The following is an 18,155-nucleotide window of genomic DNA, read 5'->3' as shown; positions in this document are numbered from 1 at the left end:
TAAACCCACACACTTATAGTCAATTACTCTATGACAAAGGAGGCAAGAATATACAATGGAGAAAAGACAGTCTCTTCAATAAGTGGTGATGGGAAAACTGGACAGCTACATGTAAAAGAATGAAACTAGAACACTGTCTAACACCATACACAAAAATAAACTCAAAATGGATTAAAGACCTAAAAGTAAGGCCAGATACTATAAAAACTCTTAAACAGAAACACAGGCAGAGCACTCTGACATAAACTGCAGCACTATCTTTTTTGATCCACCCCCTAGAGTTATGAAAATAAAAACAAAAATAAACAAATGGGACCTAATGAAACTTAAAAGCTTCTGAACAGCAAAGGAAACCATAAACAAAACAAAAAGACAACCCACAGAACAGGAGAAAATATTTGCAAATGATGTGACCAACAAGGGATTAATCTCCAAAATTTACAAAGAGCTCATGTGGCTCAATATCAAAAAAAACCAAACAACCCAATCAAAAAAATGGGCAGAAGATCTAAATACATATTTCTCCAAAGAAGACAGATGGTCAAGAGGCACATGAAAAGATGCTCAACATTGCTAATTATTAGAGAAATGCAAATCAAAACTACAATGAGGTATCACCTCACACCGGTTAGAATGGCCATCGTCAAAAAGTCTACAAACAATAAATGCTGGAGAGGGTGTGGAGAAAAGGGAACCCTCCTACACTGTTGGTGAGAATGTAAATTGGTACAGCCTCTATGGAGAACAATATGGAGGTTCCTTAAAAAACTAAAAAAAGAGAGCTACCATATGAACCAGCAGTCCCACTCCGAGGCATATATATGATGAAAAACATGGTTGGAAAGGATATATGCACCCCAATGTTCACTGCAGCTCTATTTACAACGGCCAAGCCATGGGAGCAACCTAAATGTCCATCAACAGAAGAATGGATAAAGAAGATGTAGTACATATATACAATGGAATACTACTCAACCATTAAAAAGAATGAAATAATGCTATTTGCAGTGACAGGGATGGTAAGTGAAGTAAGTCAAACAGAGAAAGACAAATATCGGATGATATCACTTATACGTGGAATCCAAAAAAATGACACAAATGAAATTATTTGCAAAACAGAAAAACTCACAGACTTAGAGAATGAATTTATGGTTACCAGGGGGGAAGGGTGCAGGGGAGGGATAGATTAGGAGTTTGGGATTGACATGTACCCACTGCCATATTCAAAACAGATAACGAACAAGGATATACTCTCCAGCACAGGGAACTCTGCTCAATGTTCTGTAAAAACCTAAATGGGAAAAGAATTGGAAAAAGAATATATACATGTATATGTATAACTGAATCACTTAGCTGTACACGTAAAACAAACACAACATTGTTAATCAACTATACTCCAATATAAACTAAAAAATTTAGAAAGTAGTATATCCTTCAAAGATAAAAAAAGTTCTAATTAAATACAGATTTAAAATATTAAAAAAAAACATATTAGGAAATCTCTCATTTCCACCATTTCTGGAAACCTCCTACCTGGAGCTCTCCAAGTTCTGGTCCACCCTAGACCGGCTGATGCCTTGTCCTGCTACATGGTTGTCATCTCCTCCCCCATCACCCTGGGCATTGCTTTGCCTGTTTCTCCTGTTAGATTCCGTTTCCCGGATCCCATCTTCTTTCTTGAGTTTGATTTACACGCCAATTTTGGGGAAGCAATCCTTTAGTAGCTTCCTGAGAAAAGGTGCTTGGGAGGTAAATTTTCTGGGACTCTGCGTAACTGAAAATATCTTTATTCCACCTTCACACTTAATTGGAAATTAGACTGGGTGTAGGCCTCCCAGTTTCCAGTGTTGCTTTTGAGGAGTCCATCACCATTTTGATTCCTGATCATTTGTAACCTGTTTTTACCTCTCTGAAAGCACGGAGGATGTTCTCTTTCTACCTTCTGTTCTGAAATTTATGTGGATCTTTTTTTTATTTCACTGTTCTAGGCACCCAATGGAATCTCATTTTCTTCCATTTTCTTTTTTTTTTTTTTTTTTTGCGGTACGCGGGCCTCTTACTGTTGTGGCCTCTCCCGTTGCGGAGCACAGGCTCTGGACGCGCAGGCTCAGTGGCCATGGGCCACAGGCCTAGCCGCTCCGCGGCATGTGGGATCTTCCCAGACTGGGGCACGAACTCGTGTCCCCTGCATCGGCAGGCGGACTCTCAACCACTGCGCCACCAGGGAAGCCCGGCCAATGGAATCTTTTAATCAGGAAACTCTCATGTCCTTTGCTTCCAGGAAACAGTCTTTCACAATATCTCAATTTTATCTATGTTCCTACTTCTTTCCATCCATTACCTTAATTATTCTACTTTCTTGAAGATCTCCTCTACTTTGTCTTCTAAGCTTCCTACTAAAGGATTTTAAAAATTCCTGCTGGCATTTTTTAATTAAAAATTTTTGGGGACTCTGGGAGGGCTCATGCCAGGGAGTGCTTCCCAGAACTTCTGCTGCCGGTGTCCTTGTCCCCACTGTGAACCACAGCCACCGCCCACCTCTGCAGGAGACCCTCCACTGCTGGCAATTCCCTACACCAGGAAGCCTACACAACCCACTGAACCAACTGTAGCTACTGGGGACAGACACCAAAAACAACGGGAACTACGAACCTGCAGTCTGCAAAAAGGAGACCCCAAACACAGTAAGATAAGCAAAATGAGAAGACAGAAAAACACAAAGCAGATGAAGGAGCAAGATAAAAACCCACCAGACCTAACAAATGAAGAGGAAATAGGCAGTCTACCTGAAAAAGAATTCAGAATAATGATAGTAAAGATGATCCAAAATCTTGGAAATAGAATAGAGAAACTGCAAGAAACATTTAACAAGGACCTAGAAGAACTAAAGATGAAACAAGCAACGAAGAACAACACAATAAATGAAATTAAAAATACTCTAGATGGGATCAATAGCAGAATAACTGAGGCAGAAGAACGGATAACTGACCTGGAAGATAAAATAGTGGAAATAACTACTGCAGAGCAGAATAAAGAAAAAAGAATGAAAAGAACTGAGGACAGTCACAGACCTCTGGGACAACATTAAACGCACCAACATTCGAATTATAGGGGTTCCAGAAGAAGAAGAGAAAAAGAAAGGGACTGAGAAAATATTTGAGGAGATTATAGGTGAAAACTTCCTTAATATGGGAAAGGAAATAGTTAATCAAGTCCAGGAAGCACAGAGAGTCCCATACAGGATAAATCCAAGGAGAAATACGCCAGGACACATATTAATCAAACTGTCAAAAATTAAATACAAAGAAAACATATTAAAAGCAGCAAGGGAAAAACAACAAATAACACACAAGGAAATCCCCATAAGGTTAACAGCTGATCTTTCAGCAGAAACTCTGCAAGCCAGAAGGGACTGGCAGGACACATTTAAAGTGATGAAGGAGAAAAACCTGCAAACAAGATTACTCCACCCAGCAAGGACCTTATTCAGATTTGATGGAGAAATTAAAAACTTTACAGACAAGCAAAAGCTGAGAGAGTTCAGCACCACCAAACCAGCTTTACAACAAATGCTAAAGGAACTTCTCTAGGCAAGAAAAACAGGAGAAGGAAAAGACCTACAATAACAAACCCAAAACAGTTAAGAAAGTGGGAATAGGAACATACATATCGATAATTACCTTAAATGTAAAGAAACTGAATGCTCTGGCCAAAAGACACAGATTGGCTGAATGGATACAAAAACAAGACCCATATATATGCTGTCTACAAGAGACCCACTTCAGACCTAGAGACACATACAGACTGAAAGTGAGGGGATGGAAAAAGATATTCCATGCAAATGGAGACTAAAAGAAAGCTGGAGTAGCAATTCTCATGTCAGACAAAATAGACTTTAAAACAAAGACTATTAGAAGAGACAAAGAAGGACACTACATAATGATCAAGGAATTGATCCAAGAAGAAGATATAACAATTGTAAATATTTATGCACCCACATAGGAGCACCTCAATACATAAGGCAAATACTAACAGCCATAAAAGGGGAAATCGACAGTAACATATTCATAGTAGGGGACTTTAGCACCCCTCTTTCACCAATGGACAGATCATCCAAAATCAAAATAAATAAGGAAACACAAGCTTTAAATGAAACATTAAACAAGATGGACTTAATTGATATTTATAGGACATTCCATCCAAAAACAACAGAATACACATTTTTCTCAAGTGCTCATGGAACATTCTCCAGGATAGATCATATCTTGGGTCACAAATCAAGCCTTGGTAAATTTAAGAAAACTGAAATCGTATCAAGTATCTTTTCTGACCACAACGCTATGAGACTAGATATCAATTACAGGAAAAGATCTGTAAAAATACAAACACATGGAGGCTAAACAATACACTACTTAATAACGAAGTGATCTCTGAAGAAATAAAAGAGGAAATCAAAAAATACCTAGAAACAAATGACAATGGAGACACGACGACCCAAAACCTATGAGATGCAGCAAAAGCAGTTCTAACAGGGAAGTGTATAGCAATACAATCCTACGTTAAGAAACAGGAAACATCTCGAATAAACAACCTAACCTTGCACCTAAAGCAATTAGAGAAAGAAGAATAAAAAAACCCCAAAGTTAGCAGAAGGAAAGAAATCATAAAAATCAGATCAGAAATAAATGAAAAAGAAATGAAGGAAACGATAGCAAAGGTCAATAAAACTAAAAGCTGGTTCTTTGAGAAGATAAACAAAATTGATAAACCACTAGCCAGACTCATCAAGAAAAAAAGGGAGAAGACTCAAATCAATACAATTAGAAATGAAAAAGGAGAGGTAACAACAGACACTGCAGAAATACAAAAGATCATGAGAGATTACTACAAGCAACTCTATGCCAATAAAATGGACAACCAGGAAGAAATGGACAAATCCTTAGAAATGCACAACCTGCCAAGACTGAATCAGGAAGAAATAGAAAATATGAACAGACCAATCAAAAGCACTGAAATTGAAACTGTGATTTAAAATCTTCCAACAAACAAAAGCTCAGGACCAGATGGCTTCACAGGCGAATTCTATCAAACATTTAGAGAAGAGCTAACACCTATCCTTCTCAAACTCTTACAAAATACAGCAGAGGGAGGAACACTCCCAAACTCATTCTACGAGGCCACCATCACTCTGATACCAAAACCAGACAAAGATGTCACAAAGAAAGAAAACTACAGGCCTATAACACTGATTAACATAGATGCAAAAATCCTCAACAAAATACCAGCAAACAGAATCCAACAGCACATTAAAAGGATCATACAGCATGATCAAGTGGAGATTATCCCAGGAATGCAAGGATTCTTCAATATACGCAAATCAATCAACGTGATACACCATATTAAAAAACTGAGGAGAAAAACCATACGATGATCTCAATAGATGCAGAGAAAGCTTTCGACAAAATTCAACACCCATTTATGATAAAAACTCTGCAGAAAGTAGGCATAGAGGGAACTTGCCTCAACATAATAAAGGTCATATATGACAAACCCACAGCCAACATCATCCTCAATGGTGAAAAACTGAAACTATTTCCACTAAGACCAGGAAAAAGACAAGGCTGCCCACTCTCACCACTCTTATTCAACATAGTTTTGGAAGTCCTAGCCATGGCAATCAGAGAAGAAAAAGAAATAAAATGAATCCAAACTGGAAAAGAAGAAGTAAAGCTGTCACTGTTTGCAGATGACATGATACTATACATAGAGAATCCTAAAGATGCTACCAGAAAACTACTAGAGCTAATCAATGAATTTGGTAAAGTAGCAGGATACAAAATTAATGCACAGAAATCTCTGGCATTCCTATACACTAATGATGAAAAACCTGAAAGTGAAATCAAGAAAACACTCCCATTTACCATTGCAACAAAAAGAATAAAATATCTAGGAATAAACCTACCTAAGGAGATAGAAGACCTGTATGCAGAAAATTATAAGACACTGATGAAAGAAATTAAAGATGATACAAATAGATGGAGAGATATATCATGTTCTTGGATTGGAAGAATCAACATTGTGAAAATGACTCTGCTACCCAAAGCATCTACAGATTCAATGCAATCCCTATCAAACTACCACTGGCATTTTTCACAGAGCTAGAACAAAAAATTTCACAATTTGTATGGAAACACAAAAGACCCCGAATAGCCAAAGCAATCTTGAAAACGAAAAATGGAGCTGGAGGAATCAGACTCCCTGACTTCAGACTATACTACAAAGCTACAGTAATCAAGACAGTATGGTACTGGCACAAAAACAGAAATATAGATCAATGGAAGGAGATAGAAAGCCCAGAGATAAACCCACACACATATGGTCACCTTATCTTTGATAAAGGAGGCAGGAATGTACAGTGGAGAAAGGACAGCCTCTTCAATAAGTGGTGCTGGGAAAACTGGACAGGTACATGTAAAAGTATGAGATTAGATCACTCCCTAACACCATACACAAAAATAAGCTCAAAATGGATTAAAGACCTAAATGGAAGGCCAGAAACTATCACACTCTTAGAGGAAAACATAGGCAGAACACTCTATGACATAAATCACAGCAAGATCCTTTTTGACCCACCTCCTAGAGAAATGGAAATAAAAACAAAAATAAACACATGGGACCTAATGAAACTTCAAAGCTTTTGCCCAGCAAAGGAAACCATAGACAAGAGCAAAAGACAGCCCTCATAATGGGAGAAAATATTTGCAAATGAAGCAATTGACAAAGGATTAATCTCCAAAAATTTATAAGCAGCTCATGCAGCTCAATAACAAAAAAACAAACAACCCAATCCAAAAATGGGCAGAAGACCTAACTAGACATTTCTCCAAAGAAGATATACAGACTGCCAACAAACATATGAAAGAATACTCAACATCATTAATCATTAGAGAAATGCAAATCAAAACTACAATGAGATATCATCTCACACCAGTCAGAATGGCCATCATCAAAAAATCTAGAAACAATTAATGCTGGGGAGGGTGTGGAGAAAAGGGAACACTCTTGCACTGCTGGTGGGAATGTGAATTGGTACAGCCACTGTGGAGAACAGTATGGAGGTTCCTTAAAAAACTACAAATAGAACTACCATATGACCCAGGAATCCCACTACTGGGCATATACCCTGAGAAAACCATAATTCAAAAAGAGTCATGTACCAAAATGTTCATTGCAGCTCTATTTACAATAGCCCGGAGATGGAAACAACCTAAGTGCCCATCATCAGATGAATGGATAAAGAAGATGTAGCACATATATACAATGGAATATTACTCAGCCATAAAAAGAAATGAAATTGAGTTATTTGTAACGAGGTGGAAGGACCTAGAGTCTGTCATACAGAGCGAAGTAAGTCAGAAAGAGAAAGACAAATACCGTATGTTAACACACATATATGGAATTTAAGGGAAAAAAATGTCATGAAGAACCTGGGGTAAGACAGGAATAAAGACACAGACCTACTACAGAATGGACTTGAGGATATGGAGAGGGGGAAGGGTAAGCTGTGACAAAGCGCGAGAGTGGCATGGACATATACACACTACCAAACGTAAAATAGATAGCTAGTGGGAAGAAGTCGCGTAGCACAGGGAGATCAGCTTGGTGCTTTGTGACCACCTAGAGGGGTGGGATAGGGAGGGTGGGAGGGAGGGAGACGCAAAAGGGAAGAGATATGGGAACATATGTATATGTATAACTGATTCACTTTGTTATAAAGCAGAAACTAACACACCATTGTAAAGCAATTCTACTCCAATAAAGATGTAAAAAAATATTCTTTTTGGAATGTTCTTTTTTTAAAATGGCATCCTAATTTAGTGGCTCCCCTATCTTCTCCTACCCTTCTGAGAATACTGATGAATGTTTTATAGTTGTTTCCTGCTCTGAGTACTGCCTTTATTTCTCCAAGTTCCTTTTCCATTTGCTTTTTTTGTGTCTTTGTCTTTCATGTTAAGAGATGTTCGTCAAATGTCCGGAGATGCTTGGATATCCACTCATATTTAACAGTGGGTCCCAAAAAGCCTGTTGGAAGGTCCATGAGCAGCAGTAACCTTCATTGCGTGGTGATCAGGTAGGGAACCAGATTTTATGCTGGAAAAGCCCCAAACATGAGTAACTGTAGGTACCTACTCTTGCGTCTTTCTGTTTCCTCAGAGAGGAATGTTCTAATCTCCGGCTGGGGCTGGGGGCTGCGAGGGGGTAGGTTCTAAGCCTGATGGCTAAGAATTCCAAGGCTTTCTCAGAGTCTCACTGCTTAGTGGGTCCTGTGTTCCATAAGGTACCCCTTAACGCCTTTTTCAGCTGTGGCTAGTTCCAGCACTTCTCTGGTTCACCCTCTCTTTAGGAAACCTCCCACCTTCTGTGGGGGGTGGAGGAGAAGTGGAAACTTGGTGGCATGGGCTGGAGAAGGGATTTGGCGTCTAATTTCTCCTGTGACACACCTTCAAACAATCCTCTTTTGTTTTTCAGCCATACTCCTGCCATCGGCGGTATCTGGTGTCTCAAATTCCTTAGCCTTTCTTGGGGGTCCCCGGCACAAATCCTCACAGAGTAGGGAACACAGAAACCTCATCAGTGTATGAGTGAGAATCGATCAGGCTGCGCTGTGGCAACAAACCACCCCAAATCCCCAAGGCTTAAAACAACAAAGGTTGCTTCCTCTCTCACACTACATGTCCACAGGGGCAGGAGAGAGCCCGGCTCACCACGGTCACTTGGGACCCACACGGACAGAGGCTCTGCCATCCTGTGACACCGCCATCTTAACCTGAGGCTTCAGGGGAAGAAGGTGCTCTGAGTTGCTCCTGCCCAGAAGCAACATCACATTTCACTGCTCCCGTTTCACTGGCCTTGTCTTGCTCCTAGGGTATGAGGAGGTGCAGTGCAGTCATCCCTGGGCTTGAAAGCAGAGGACAACTGGCAATATGGGGGAGGGGCACTAATGTCTACCACAGCCAGTCACCACTATGGTGTTCCAAAATTTTGTTGTTCTCATCTGCTGCTGTTTCCTCTGTCTCCTGGTGATTGTGACTTTACGTATTTTTATTATTTTACTGTCATTTTAGTGTAGCTTTTTTTTTCGAATTTTGTTTTATTTATTTATTTTTAAACAGCAGGTTCTTGTTAGTTATCCATTTTATACATATTAGTGTATGTATGTTTAGTGTAGCTTTAAGAGGGAGCAGTGATAAAGACCAATTCAAACTGTGCAACACACTACTCCAAGTAGCCAAAACCCTCCCATTACGCTGTGTGCTTGCTCCCATCCATCCCTCTGATTCCACCCCCGCTCTGTTCTCTACTCAGAGTGAGTTTGTTGCCTAAAGAGAGACGGGTAGGCTGCAGAACTTTTCAGAACTGGTCATTCATTAACAATACTTTTCAAGAAGGGGGCTGGGTGGTAGTTTTCAAACATATATCTAGAAAAGAGCCTTTACTAGAAGCAAAGCATTTATAAATACTTTTTTCAAAAAACAATTATATTCACTCACTGCAGAGCATCTAGTCTATGTTCAATAAGTCCTTGCTAACGAGCAATCCTATTTTCGCATTCTGTAGGATTCACTTGCAAACAGATGCCAGTTTCCTCCAAGTATGAGAAAAATGCTAAAGGTCCGAGTGAATTAAAAGTAGTGTTTAGAACTAACGAACGTAAGGTGGATAGCTAGTGGGAAGCAGCCGCATGGCACAGGGAGATCGGCTCCTTGCTTTGTGACCACCTAGATGGTTCGGATATGGAGTGTGGGAGCAAGACGCAAGAGGGAGGGTATATGGGGATATATGTATACATATAGCTGATTCACTTTGCTATACAGCAGAAACTAACAAATATTGTAAAGCAATTATACCCCAATAAAGATATTTAAAAAAAAAGTAGTGTTTAGAGCAGATCTAGCTATCAGCAGATACCTCTGGCAAGTAGTAGTTCAGGTGGCTTTTATTACCATCTATTTGCATCACTGTAGTTTCTGATGTTGCTATTTTGAGAACGCGCTGCTTCTGTAACAAGAATTCCAGGGCCCCTTTTCCAGGCCAGTTGACCAAAACCACAGTGGGAGAGCCCCTTCCATGAAACCACACCTGTGGTTTAGGTCTAGGGCTCTAATCCATAGAGCTAACACGGGGAAACTACCCAGATGATACTTGTCCTTTAAATCAGTGGTTCTTAATTTTTTACATACTCAAGAATCACAGGGAGAATTTACAAAACAAAAACAAACAAGGAAAACAAACCTAATGAACAAAACCCCAGATCACTGGACCCCATCTTAGGTATTCTGGTTTGGAAAAGAAAGGTAGTAATTTGTATTTTTAACAAGTACCTTCCAGAAAGACTTCAGGCCACGTGGCTTTTAATAGTGCTTTTCCATTTTCTACAACAGTATACACGGAATGAGCATTCAGTAAATATTTTTTGATGCTGAGGAAGAAATCCACAGAATGTATGTATTTCCCCCATGACACCATCAAAGAGGTAGCAAATGAAGGTCTTTCCGATAAATGTGGCATGACCGATGAAATGCAACCCACAAATTCAAATGGCTTAAAGACAACTGGTGGAATATTTTAAAGCACAGGTCTTGGGGTTTGCTTTGTATTAACTATTCATAACCCAGAAAGCCCAACTAACCAATTTCTTAGTGTCAAGTTGAATTTCTGACTGGATGGGTTTCTAAAGCATCACCCAATATTCTGGAATCAATTCTACCTCCTGAATGAAACATCTTACAAGAGGGTTAAGCTGTTTTCCTAGTTCAAATGGATAAAAGCAAGCCCCCAGCCCTAGTGGAGGCTGGGTGATGGGTTCATCGTGAGGCTGCAGGGACCAGGTGGTTAAGCTAGTAGTTTCATGGAGCTGGTGCAGGTGAGAGAGCTGAAGGAAGAGGCCAGCATCTGGACCGAATGCTCCCGCATCTTTTTCTCGGATGGCTTTCCAAGTTTCTAAAAAGGATGTAGAACCCGGCCTCTTGAAGCTCCCTACTTTAAAAAACCTGCTCCATTTCCACTACATTTGCAAAATACCTGCTGCACTCCATCCCTCCAAGCCACGAGGAACCTGGAGACAGCGGAAGGTCACCGACAATTCTGCACGTGAGTGCACCTATTTTTAACTGTTTGACTGTGAAGCCTGGAAAGCAGAGGAAGACACCAAGCATGCTAAACTAACTGACCCAATGCCGCCCCCTGGCTGGGAGGATGCAGATCCCTTCCCAACCCATTTCCAACCTTGCCTTAAAGGTGCCAGCGATTTAATCAGCTAACAGCCAATGCTGACTGTTACCAAAAGAGCAGGCGAACGATACCTTTCTGACCTGCATAGCCCTTTACCTATTTAAGTAAAATGAACAAACAGCTTCCAATAACTGTTTCTCACTCCAAAAGATATACCGAGAAGTAGGCTGGTGCAATCATAAAATGCAGAATTAAATGAAACCGAATTTAAACACTTGACCCTTCTTTTACTCCAAGCTCGCATTTTAAACGAAAGTGCTTAAAAAAAATGAAAGTGCTTAAAAATTATTCAAGAGAATGGAAAAGTGAGAGTCAGAGGAGAAAGAGAATCTTTAGAGCCAGGTAGTGGGGGTAAAGGTTAGCCTTCTTGATTTATTTTGAATAGACTGTGGTGACACTCAAGCTTGCCGAGTTATCACATTAGGTATTTCAAACACAGAAAATAAAATGCAGACAGGGCAGCAATAGCTTTCTGTAGCTCTTCACAAGAAAGTGTATTTCAGTTCAAAAACATGTCTTTTGTGAGGTGAGAAGGACACTTCTGGTACCACCAGAGATGAAAACTAAGCCCTTCCTGAAAGTCACAGTGAAAAAACTGCAGACACCCCCAAAAGGCAGAAGGATTTCCTTGATTTCCTCCAAAGAGGCCACACTATCCACCCCAAACTTTTAAGGGTTGCTTTAAGGCAGTGGTTCTCAAATTATGGTCCTGGGACCAGCAGCATTAACATCACCTGGGAACTTATTAGTGACAACTGTTGAGTTTCACCTGAGCCCTGAGATCCTGGAAAACAGCAAAGGTTAAGGGCTCCCCTCCCCTCGTTTTGTGTTCTGGAAATGGCTTAGGCAAAGAACCTACCTTCCCATTAGACTTGAGTAGCTCACAGGTGCCCCCTTGTTTACCTATGACAAGGCCAGACACAGACCCTCCAAATTTACATTCTTTGCCTGACAAATGGTTAGTTGAACTGCTGATTAATCAAGACAAAATGCTTATTAACCAGCCTTTGATGAAGCTCCTCGCCTTCTTCCAGGTCCCTGAACTTTGGCCAGCTTCCCACCCCTACTCAACAGCTCCTCCCGGGAATAGGCCGATGTCAGGTTAAAACGCTCTTTCATGGGCAATGCGTTCAAGCCGTGCTTCATCCCACTTCCTCACACCTTGTTCTTCCAAGCCTTGTTTACTCCTCCCTCCAAAAGAACCCCCTTTGTGCCTAACTCTAGAGACGCTTGCAGATCTTAGAGGTTCTGCTACTGCAACAGTCCCCCTTCCCCTGTTACAATAGGACCTTTCCCCTTTGCAATAATGCTTTCCAATAAAGTCTCTCCTTACTCAATCCAGACCTGTTTTTTTATTTGACGTTAGAAATACAAATTCTCAGGCCCCACCCCATACCTTCTAAGTGGGAAACTAGGGGATGGGAAGCGGTGTGCCTGGAAATCAATTCCTGAACAAGTGCTCCAGGAACAGTTTGAGAACCACTGATTTACGGCAACCTCTCAACACTTAACTCCCTCCCACCTGTGTTTCACTCAGGCGCGCTTAAGCACAAGCTGTTTCTGAGCATCCCCACAGATCGTTTCTCTCATCAAGTCATTTCCCAATGACAAACGATGCCACCGAGCGCCCGTCTCCCCTCCTGGCCGCGCGTGGAGCTGAGCGGGCCTGAACCCGCACACACTTACATCTCCATCCACCGGCCTCTGGTCGTCACAATCCCTGGTGGGACTAATGTCCTGGCGCATGACCCAGATGGGCTCCTTGGGCTCGTCGGGGGTATAAGGCGAGCGTATGGTCCTGGTTTTCACCTCCTCGATGGCCTCCTTGATGTCCTTGATGGCCAGCGAGATGGCATCCCTCTTCTCCTTGCTGTACCGCTGCACCGCCTCGCCGCCAGCCGCCCTCTGCTGCCCCGCCGGCGACTGTAGCCCGGGGCTGTCCGGGCGGCCCCCGCCCGGGGTGGGAGCGCGCTCCAGGTCCTGCTCGGCCTCAGGCATGTCCTCGGCCGCCTTGTCGAGGCTCTGCGAGCTCATGCTCTGCTTGACCTCGGCCACGATCTGGTCGATGTCCTCTTCCTGCTCGTAGCTGTCCATGCGCGGGTAGGGCGCGAACTCGGCCTCCTTCTCGGGGCTGTCGGACTCGCCGTCGGAGCGCTCGTCGTAGTGGTGCAGCCGCGCGCCCAGGGCCTCCTGGCGGTAGGCGGCCGCCTCGTCTCGCTCCTGCTCGTACAGCCGCAGGCCGTCGCGCGCGTCCAGCTCGGGTGCGTCCCCGATTTCCTCGTACACGTGCTCCTGGAGGCCCCCGTAGTCGGCGTAGGGCTCGGCATAGGGCTCGTCCTCGCCGCGGTGGAAGAGCCGGTGCGTGTAGACGTAGCCCGAGTAGGCAGCGTTCATGGCCTCCTCGTGCTCCAGCGAGTGGAAGTGCAAGTGGTTGGGCAGCGCGCGGCGGTGCGTGGCCTCGGCGTGCTCGGCCTCCGCCTGCTCCGTGTACTCCTCGGCCTCGGGCCGGTACTGCACTGCGTACGCGCTCTCGTCCTCGGGGTCCTGCGCGCGCTCGGCGTCGTAGCCCTCGCGCGCTGCGGCGATCACGTCGCCCTCGGCCGTGTCCGTGTGGTTGTGGAAGCCACTCTCCGTGCTGGCGGAGCGCGCCAGGCACTCCCCGCGCTCTTCCTCCTCCTGCTGCTGCTGCTGCTGCTGCGGCCCGGGCTGGGCGCGGAGGTCCTCGACGGCACGCCCGCGCGGGGGGCGGCCCGCATGGTGCTGCTGCTGCTCCTCCTCCACCTCCGGGTGCTCCAGGTCGGCCTCCACCGACTCGTTCACCTCCCCGCCTGCCGCCTCGTCCGTCACCTCCACCTCCGCGGCCGCCTCCAAGTGGTTCATGGTGGGCGTCGGCGACGGCTGGGAGAGGGGCTGGGCCGGCTCACTGCGCTCTCATTCTGCTCCACCCGGCTGGAAAAACAAGAAGGGGGGAGGGGCTATTACGTGGTTCAGACTGTAGGCGGGAGCTGAGTACCAAGATACCATAAAAACAGCTGTTATTGATCCCATCTGAATCTCGGTCAATTCAAAAGTGATTGCAAATTAAGCTCAGCCTGAGAGCACATAGTTCATCTTCTTCGTAGCACGTGTCGTAATTTGTAATTACATATCTCCTTGTGTAATTGCTTACTGGCTTTCTCCCTTCCCCACCCCTCAGACTGAGAGCCTCTTGAGCCGTTAGTTCCCCACCATGCTTACTATTCAGGTTCTGTTTCTGATGCATATGAATAGAGAGTACTACCAAATTGAATGAGACAATTGACACATTTTCCATCTGCTAAGGGATAAATCTAAGTTATACTAGAAACGATTTTTAAAATAAGTTTCAAGGGAAAAAAAATAATCTTGGAATGTTTTGGATCCGTTGCTGTCAATACAAATTCGCAGCCATTCTGGGGGAGGCTGTCAACCATCAATGGGTTCTCGTCCTGGCACTGCTGGCTCTGTTGCCTCCGGTTAAGTGGCTCAATTTTCCGGACCTCCACCATGAGACTGGACTCATTTCCTATAGCAGGATGTTAACACCTATTACCTAGATAAGAAAAGACTCCGTGGTCAAATAAGTCTGGGAAATGCTGACTTCGAGTTGACTTTTCATTGTGAATATTCAAGGGGAGGAAGATACAGGATGCTCGGTTCACAAACTTATTTGACTGGGAAACACTTTTTTCCTACAGGCCAGTGTTCTGACAAATGCACTTAGAGAAATACAGACTAGCTAATTTCTAATACTCACTTCCCTCATACACCCTGGATCTACAATTCTTTGATTCTATGAATTAGCATTATAGCTGATATTGGATAACACACTTATTTCTTTAAAATATGGCTAGGTCTCTTTCCCTATTTTCAGAGGGACTTGCAGCTAGAGACACAGCTTTGGTTTCAACCTCTCTCAATTCTTATCACAAAATAGCTTTATAGCATAATCTGTGTGCAATGTATGGAAATAAACACAAAAGATGTAAAGAACAGCAAAAACAAGCAGGATCCCTATGATTTCAAGACATTTATGGTAAATAGGTTCAACATGTGTAAACTTTTAGGGACTTCCCTGGTGGTCCAGTGGGTAAGACTCCGAGCTCCCAAGGCAGAGGGCCCAGTTTCGATCCCTCGTCGGGGAACTAGATCCCACATGCCTGCCACAACTAAGGAGCCCACATGCCACAACTAAAAAGATCTTGCATGCTGCAACTAAAGATCCCGTGTGCCGCAACTAAGACCCGGCATGGCCTAAATAAATAAATATATTTTTAAAATGTGTAAACTTTTCTCATAGTGTTCTTTTGGAGAGCTCATCTTACAAATGGACAAAAGTGGGAAGTGAACTCTTCAATGTAATAGCAGAGAGCTCCAGGAGGACCAGGAACATCTGATGGACTCTCTCATGTTTTGATGCATTATATTCTGCTCAACTCCCACCACAATGAAAGCAATTTCCTTCAGGCACTATGACAGTCCCAGCAGTAAAGGAGGCCATTTTGGAGCTACTAAGTTCATCTTAAAGCAGAAGTATCATCTTTCTCCCATTCTCTGATGGATCCACCACTGACTAATACTCACTAGAAAGCAATTGTGGTTTAGCAGAGATGATCAATGCTTATTGCCTCCTTCCTTGATAAGAGTCCCACTTCATACAAATTAGACCCTGTCTTCTTTGAAAAACTGTGGCCTCCTCTCCTTTAACCCCTGAGAACAGTGACTGTGAACTAGGTATAAGAAAGTTTTCCAAGTACGAGTCTCCATTCAGACCAGATGGATGGTTAACGCACTGAACAGAAGAGGCAAATGCTGGTGCTGAGGGCCCCCAGGTTAGGTGGCCTCCAGCGGATCACGCAAAATACAAAACAAATATTCAATTCAACACATGGACGACAACAGTCTATCCAAGTTTCCTTTATAAGGACTCTCTGGAAAAGACAACAGATAAAAACCACACTCATGTACAAATCTAAGTCTGCTGAGCACAAAGAAAGCATTCACTGGGAGGGATACCAAACATGCCAGATACTTCCCGGGGTACTGTTGCCCTGCAGTGTGTCAGCTGTGTGTGCTTAGTGTTAGCAATGCAACAACCACCATCCAAAACACCTGAACCAGCCAAGAATTCATGATAACCATGTGCAGAACTGATCAAAACACTGTCTTCAGTGAAAATGGCACTTTCCCTTTTCACTTTGATGAAAATCTATCGATATAGGCATCAGAAAGAGATTTTAGTTTATTCTGGGTTAAAATTGTATTTGACCAGCAAATGGTACCATCTCATAGAGCACTGATCCAAAGGAAATGAGATTTCCATGCATGTCCGTACACTGAGTTATGGTAAACAAAGTTACAAGAAACCACTACTTTAGGGAAAAATACTGTCAAAATAATGCAGTTTTGCTACAGTGGAGCTTTCTATTCACTGGGTGCATTGTCCTTATACCCCTCCCCCGGCCTCAGGGGAGTATTCCCGCACGCACGGAGCATTTCTATTTCACTCACCACCGTGGTTTCAAGAATATAGTTTGGGTTGCGGTGTTTGCGGCATGTTAATTAATAACAGACATCGATTTGAGGGATTTCTCTAGGACAAAGGCAACTCCCAACTTTTAACGATGGAGCTGACGTTGGTGGTCGGGTCCATCGGTAGCGCACGACAGGATGGTTCCCTGTACCCTGGCAACCTTGGGGGTGATATTTATTTAAAAACCCCACTGAGGCTATTTTGAAAGAATCCAAGCTTATTGTGGGTATAGAGATTGGTACCACCTTTTTGAAAAGTAATTTGGCAAGATGAATTAAAATCTTAAAAAGGTAATATACCTTTGCCCCAGTAACTCTACTTATAGAAATCTCAAAGGAAAAACTCAGATGTGGACAAAGATGTTTCTCACGGTATTTGCTTAAAAAGTAAAGATTATAAACGCTAACTATTAAGCGCTAACATTAAGTACGAATAAGCACAGTGCTAATAAGCGTGTTAGCATCATATTGCAGTTCAGGAAGGTGTGGGGCTTCTCTGGCTGGCTAGCTCCACCTGGAGTTCCCACAGCACTCAATCTCAACCTCCCACAGCTGAACATCTCAGCTCCCAAACCTGGCCCCGCCTCCTGAATTTCCTGTATGTCTGAAAGGCACCACCAAGTCCCCAGTCCAGGAATCATTACTGAGTTGTCTCTTTCCCTAACCTCCTTCCCCAGACTGAGGACCAAGTCCATTGTCTTCATAGCTCTTGCATCATCCTCGCTGCCACTACCTTGTCTCGGTCCCTCTCGCCTACAAAATTTCCTTGACTAATCTCTCAGTCCCCTCCAGTCGATCCTCACCTCGCTATGAGCCAACCTGCTCATCTTTCTAAATGCAAATCTGAATCCCATAGCCCTATTTCTCAAACTCTTCAGCGATCTCCCTCCAGTACACAGTACAGATGCTTAGCTAACCATCTACCAGACATTACTAGGCATTTGCCACATAACGACTCATTTAATCCTCACACTAGCCTATGAAGAGCATACTCTTCTATGGTCTTTAGAGAGATTATTGTCAGCTCTTTTAAAAATGAGGAAATGGAGGCGGGTGGTGTTAGGTGATTGCCTAGGTCACACACCTGCTGGCGGAACTGGTGTCACCCCCCTACCCCACCCCCGCCCCTGCCCCCGCCTCTAGGCTCTGGTGCTTGAGTCCTACTCCTGACAAACAGAGCCCTTGGGCCACATCACTCCTCCTAGCCTCATCTTCACGTTTCACCTCCACCCTGTATTCTAACACCCCGAAGTCCTGACACTAGCCCTAACTGCCTTCCCTATCCTCAGCACATTTTTTTTTTTTTTTTTTTT

The 18,155-nt window shown here is 43.3% G+C and overlaps 1 protein-coding gene across 3 annotated transcripts in view; it reads right to left on the bottom strand.

Moving 5' to 3' along the window:
- Positions 1-18,155, bottom strand: part of APBA1 (amyloid beta precursor protein binding family A member 1) — a 236,225-nt gene that overhangs the window by 64,167 nt on the left and 153,903 nt on the right. For all 3 annotated transcript variants that reach the window (XM_027105722.1, XM_027105720.1, XM_027105723.1), the window contains one exon: positions 12,979-14,241. In XM_027105722.1, coding sequence (XP_026961523.1) covers positions 12,979-14,172 — 1,194 coding nt within the window. In that variant the 5' untranslated portion in view covers positions 14,173-14,241. The remainder of the gene's footprint in view (positions 1-12,978; positions 14,242-18,155) is intronic.

The sequence above is a fragment of the Aethalodelphis obliquidens genome, unplaced genomic scaffold (genome assembly GCF_003676395.1).
Source record: "Aethalodelphis obliquidens isolate GAN/ISIS:26980383/991018 unplaced genomic scaffold, ASM367639v1 scaffold7, whole genome shotgun sequence".
Lineage (NCBI taxonomy): Eukaryota > Metazoa > Chordata > Mammalia > Artiodactyla > Delphinidae > Aethalodelphis > Aethalodelphis obliquidens.
This window is presented reverse-complemented; position numbering and strand designations above follow the sequence as displayed.